This window comes from Limulus polyphemus, unplaced genomic scaffold (assembly GCF_000517525.1).
Source record: "Limulus polyphemus unplaced genomic scaffold, Limulus_polyphemus-2.1.2 Scaffold4037, whole genome shotgun sequence".
Lineage (NCBI taxonomy): Eukaryota > Metazoa > Arthropoda > Merostomata > Xiphosura > Limulidae > Limulus > Limulus polyphemus.
The window spans coordinates 65,290-71,781 of NW_013669647.1; the positions used below are offsets into that span (position 1 = coordinate 65,290).

Genomic DNA, 6,492 nt, shown 5'->3' on the forward strand with positions numbered 1-6,492 from the left:
AAGAAACATATGTAATCCTTGTTAGTGTTAGTAGATTTACTGAAGTAGTGAAGAAACATATGTAATCCTTGTTAGTGTTGGTAGGTTTACTGAAGTAGTGAAGAAACATATGTAATCCTTGTTAGTGTTGGTAGGTTTACTGAAGTAGTGAAGAAACATCTGTAAATAATTGTTAGTGTTAGTAGGTTTACAGAAGTAGTGAAGAAAAATATGTAATTGTTGTTAGTGTTGGTAGGTTTACTGAATTAGTAAAGAAACATCTGTAATCGTTGTTAGTGTTGGTAGGTTTACAGAAGTAGTGAAGAAAAATGTAATCGTTGTTAGTGTTGGTAGGTTTACTGAATTAGTGAAGAAACATCTGTAATCCTTGTTAGTGTTGGTAGGTTTACAGAATTAGTGAAGAAACATCTGTAATCCTTGTTAGTGTTGGTAAGTTTACTGAAGTAGTGAAGAAACATCTGTAATCGTTGTTAGTGTTGGTAGGTTTACTGAAGTAGTGAAGAAACATCTGTAATCGTTGTTAGTGTTGGTAGGTATACTGAATTAGTGAAGAAGTATATGTGATTGTTGTTAGTGTTGGTATATATAGAAAATGCAGGGAATTATTTCAGTTATAGTGTGAAGTTAAATTTTAATCCAGTTGGCCTTGTGTTGTTAGATAAAATTGTAGTTACATATGCTTAGTACCTTCCCAACTAGTTACTTCTGTGATGTAACCCAGTTGGGGTTCTGTTGTCAGATAAAATCATTGTTACATATGACCAGTCCCCTCCCAACTAGTTACTTCTGTGGTGTAACCCAGTTGGCCTTCTGTTATCAGATAAAATCATTGTTACATATGACCAGTACTCTCTCAACTAGTTACTTCTGTGGTGTAACCCAGTTGGCCTTCTGTTGTCAGATAAAATCATTGTTACATATGACCAGTACCCTCCCACCTGGTTACTTCTGTGGTGTAACCCAGTTGGCCTTCTGTTGTCAGATAAAATCATTGTTACATATGGCCAGTACCCTCCCAACTAGTTACTTCTGTGGTGTAATCCAGTTGGCCTTCTGTTGTCAGATAAAATCATTGTTACATATGCTTAGTACCTTCCCAACTAGTTACTTTTTCTGTGATGTAACCCAGTTGGGGTTCTGTTGTCAGATAAAATCATTGTTACATATGACCAGTACCCTCCCAACTAGTTACTTCTGTGATGTAACCCAGTTGGCCTTCTGTTGTCAGATAAAATCATTGTTACATATGACCAGTACCCTCCCACCTGGTTACTTCTGTGATGTAACCCAGTTGGCCTGGCTAATTCTATAAAATAAATCAGATTAATTTCTGATTGTTTTTGTAAGTATTATTCACTGAAAACAAAGATTATTTTCACAAACAGATACTGAGGTGTGGCTATTTGTATTTTTCAGTGTTAGCAATGAAGATTCTGTAAGAGCACGTGGAGCATCATTATCTGAACAGATGTCTCAGGTTTGGAAATAAGTACATTATATTTCTACTATGTATTATTTAGTTTATATTTATTGTACTGCTACTAGTTTGACAGTTCTTCTAAATGATGACTAAAGTTAAGTCAAGAAAAATTAATAATAATGGAATTAAGATAAATATACCATAATTTGTTGTTAATGTTTATCCTAATTCTGATTTGTAATTTACTCACATAGCAGTTACATTTCATCAAATTAATGTAGTTCACATCGTAACAGATGTTGTTCATGCAATTTGATAATATAAATAGCATCTCAACTGCTTCTGTGTCTGTCATATCTCAGTCGGCCTAAAGACCCTTGTATTAGACAAAAAGTCTCGTTGGCACTGAAATAGCAGGTATAATGTGGTTGACATATTGTTATACATTCTTATTCACTTTCTTTCATAAGTTCTTAGAATTATAAACTTGTTTGTGTAAAGACTCTCCAAACCACACACAAGAAACAAAAATTGATTTTGGAGTGAAATAAAATTTTTTATAGAATTTATTGTTTTTACTGTTTTATATTGCTTAAAGCTTTGTTAAAATTTAATTATTATATACATAATATGTATCATTTCGTTTAAATAATAATGGTATATTAGCCCAAATGTTATTTATATACTATGATTTTAAGGTTTTAAAGAGCAAATTTAGTATTGTTTATTAATCCAGATGGATAACCAAGTTGACATTTTTACACACTTTTGGGGCTATTATTCCACTTTTATTTATACTGATCTAAGATAGTAATTTTACCTACAAATGATATCCAAAAACCAATATTTACCATGGAAGTTACTTCAGGTCTAAAGTGAAGGTATATTTCAGTAATGAACTTTAAGGTTGCCACATCTTTATTTTTCAACGTGTATTGTGTGTGAGCCTGCTTGTGTAATTTTGTTCAGTTTATGATCATATTTCCTACTTTTTCTCTATTATTCATATAAATGCTAGCTTTAAAACTAGTCTTCAGTATGTTGTTTAACATTATGAGATAAGTATTAAAAGAAGATTCTTGATTCTGCATTAAAAAATTATTGTTTGTGGTAAAGATTCAAAATCTGTTGTTTTTCCTACTTTAATGTGTTTAAACCTTTTTAATGTGTATATGTTTTGATCTTGTATACAACCAACATATGAACCAATGAAATCACAACTTGTTCATGACAGACAATCACATGGATAGACTGGTTTATGAAATTGGTAATGTTTTGCCCCATTGCTTACCGAATAGTTCATGCTGAAGTATGATATGAAGACATCATTCATTCATGAAGAGCTCTAGGTAACAAACCCAGTGGTCATGCTTCACATGGAGAATGACTGCCTGGCAGGATGTAGAAAAAGAATTCCTTTACAAATGTTACCAGTTGTCTTCTGGCTCTGTACTATTTTATTGATTCCCCATCTTTTCCTAGGTACACTATATGGTGCTTTGTTTTCAGCAGTGTCATTCCTTGTAAATGTCAATGAAGACCTTGCATGGTTGCCATTTTTATCTGGTAGGTCAACATCCTGCCAGAAGAGTTATGCTGGATATGATAAATAAACTTCTCTTGTGAACTTCCTCATTTAGCTTTACCCCTATGTGGTCTGGCATTTACATCCAAGTGATGTCTTACCATGTAGTTGCTTTGTGCTCTGCCATCTTTCAGGGGACCAACCAATCTGAATTTTATACAATACTATCTATTAATCAGTTGTGTTTTTTTTGGTAGCACTGTTTATCTGTGGTTCATTTCTCAGTCTCTACATTTTCTGTCTAAACTGATATCCACTGATACAAGTGGCATCAGATGTTTATACCACATGTGAAATTCAGAGATCTGGTGGTGACAGATCCACTACTTGGCTGATGTCTATGGGATTGTTGTGGAGCTTGAATATCCTGGTTGAAAAGGACAACAACCTTATGCAGTGTTTTCCAAACTTTAATTAGTGCCCCCCCCCCCCCCCAACTCAGCAAAGTTTCTGCTATGTCCCTCCCTTCACATTAAAATTTTTGGAAATGATAACGGCAAAATCAACATTTTCTTTACATATTTTTAATAATTTTTTAAAAGGAAAAAAATGATTGTAAGGAGTGAGTAATACAAAAGCAAAAACAAAAACTTTGAGAGCAAAGTGATAGTTTTCTTAGGTTATTCTTTTCTCCAATACTTCTGTTTTTTTCATCCTTATTTTGAGACTCTCTTGCCAAAAGGCTATCCCCCTCCCCAGCCACTGGTTTGGAAAACACTGCCCTAGTGAAAATTTTTACTTGAAAGTGCTGTTGGTGTTCTGCATTACTGCTGAGGATTGTGAGGTGTAATAGAGCTTTGATGGAGATGTCTGAAGTAAATCCTGTGACTCGTCTTTTAAGCAAGTTTTGTATCTTTTCAGTCTTATCTAGCTGTTAGCACTCATACTAAACATTGGTAGTGCATAATCTAAGATAAGACTTTGGTAGAGAATAAGCAGTTGACATTCTTTATTTCATGCAGCAACTTTCAGTATTTTGATACCTTTAGTATCTCTGTTGAACAAGATGTTAATGTATCTGGTAAAGTTGTCTGTCAAAGGTTACTTCCAGGTACTTCAGAGAGATAGCTGTGTCCACAAAGGATAGTGGTGGCTTGTCTTCAGCATGTCCATTGATGAATAGCTGTGGCTTTGGTCGGATTGATGACCATTCCTGTGTCATAGCACCATTGAATCACCCTGCGAAAGGATGATTGCATCTTGTTTTCAATTTTATCATTGCTAGATCTTCTGCTGTGTACCAGAGTGTCATCAGCAAAGGTTAACACACATCTGGTTGGACTGTCAAGATCCATGTTATAAATGTTGAAGAGGACAGGCAAGAATGGTTATTCTTTAAACAGACTAGTACAGCTGACAATCCAGTCAGAATACCAGCTTTATGATGCATCTTCTGGTAGTTATTGTGGCTAAAACTCTTAGTACATGTATATGATTATTTCTGGTTTTAAAAGTATTGAAGATATACATTATGCATCTTGTATTGAAGCAGGAGGATAATATGATTAATTATAGGTTTTGAAGACATTATGTTTGTTGTATAGAATTAGAATTTTTAAGGATGTTGTATAGAGACTTGATTGATTTCTCCTTCAGAGCTCTAAGAGTGATAAAGCTCAGATCATCTCCAGGGTGGCCAAACTGGGTATGTCCTTACTACCTGTTGCAGGACACCTCAGTAGTGAGTCAGACATAGAGGTAAGTTATTCTAATCAAAACTATTTAATTCTTTATCCATTGAACTTACTATTTGTGGGTGTGTTTATGTCAGAACTACCTTTTTACTCTCTTTTTTTGTTGTTTACAGTGTACTGGTTTTATGATACTCCAACATCAATTAACTTTACAATGTATTGGTTTTATAATACAACAAATATCAATGAATTGTACAATGTATTGGTTTTATGGTGCTTCAAGTATCAATTAACCTTACAATATATTGGTTTTATGATATTTTGAATATCAATAAACCCTTCAAGGCAGAATATCAGAACTTCTTGTTATGACCCTAACCAAGTACCACTGTTGTAGTAACTTTATGTGATGTTATGCAGCATAACAAAATCTGAAGTCCAAAACTTAACTATAATGGTTATCACCAAATATCACTGTGCTACAGTTCTTTATTTGAGGTTAATCTGTACTCTGTAGGTAAACTAATTTTACTTAATATCTGAGAAATCCTGAAAAGGAAAATACTTAATGTAAAAAACAATTTTAACTTTGTAACAGAATATAAACTACTCTGTTAAAGTAGAATAATTCATTTATAGTAGGTTAACTATATAATTGGTTGGTTTTGTATTTTATTAGACAATTCCTGATTCTTGTGTTTATTAATGGCTATAAACCGTGTTCTCTCATTTTAACTAGAAATGAGGTAGTGCATCTAGAAGCAGCTAATTGATAGTCAGTTTTGTTTTTCTGAAACAATTACAAATAAATTTTCCTAAAACTAAAAACATAACAATTACAATATTACATGTAATTGATACCTTAACCAGTTGTATTATAAAAAAAAACTATAAACGTGGAAATTACAATATTAGATGTAGTTAATACTTTAATCAGTTTTGTTATAAAAACTATAAGCACAATAGTTAAAATATTTAAAGTTTTCTCTGTCATAAGACTGTAGAATGCTACTTTGAGTCAGACAGAAAATATGTTAAAATTATGAATTGATGACACTTGTCTTGCTGAAATATCTGAATCTCTAGAAAAGATCTTTTCAATGTCTATAAGTGTATTAAATTTTAAAATGTCTGACTTTGGTACAGTTTTTATTCAAGATATTAGACAATTTTATTCGTAGATTTAAAAGCAAATGTAAAATTTCAATACCAACAGGGTGATCATCCTCATTCCTCAGTGTCGCCCCCTCCAGTCCTTCCATTACATCAGCCACTAGAACAACGAAAGTCAAGATCATCATCTACTCTCAACCAAAATATTGTCCATTCTATCCAGCCTGGTGTAACTCAAGGTAATGCAAAAAGTATTTGGTAATCTTAAGATATTATAGACACCTTCAGTAATACAGGCATTATATGAATTTATTGTGTTGATTTGATAAGATGATTTTTTTGTATTTTCCATTGTGCATTTGCTAACCACTATTCCTAAACCTTCTAAAGCTTTAATTGTCTGAACTGCTTTTGAATTTATAATAACACATTTCATCTAATTAAAAATTTCTCTATTTAAAATCTTCATCATTTAATTTTTTAAAAAGTATATCTTGTACACCCTGCTTAGATAGTTATACCAAAAAAGTACCCTTAAGTAAGAACTATCTCAATATGTTTAGATGGTTGTAACAAAGCAGTACCCTTAAGTAAGAACTATCTCAATATGTTTAGATGGTTGTACCAAAGCAGTACTCTTTAAATAAGAACCTTCTCAATATGTTTAGATGGTTGTACCAAAGCAGTACTCTTTAAATAAGAACCTTCTCAATATGTTTAGATGGTTGTACCAGTGTAGT

At 32.7% G+C, this 6,492-nt stretch overlaps 1 protein-coding gene across 2 annotated transcripts in view; it reads left to right on the plus strand.

The window, feature by feature from the left end:
- The window catches only part of LOC106470491 (FK506-binding protein 15-like), a 69,302-nt gene that overhangs the window by 37,319 nt on the left and 25,491 nt on the right, over positions 1-6,492 (plus strand). For both annotated transcript variants that reach the window (XM_022399107.1, XM_013931053.2), the window contains exons 12-14: positions 1,417-1,477; positions 4,602-4,703; positions 5,856-5,991. In XM_022399107.1, coding sequence (XP_022254815.1) covers positions 1,417-1,477; positions 4,602-4,703; positions 5,856-5,991 — 299 coding nt within the window. The remainder of the gene's footprint in view (positions 1-1,416; positions 1,478-4,601; positions 4,704-5,855; positions 5,992-6,492) is intronic.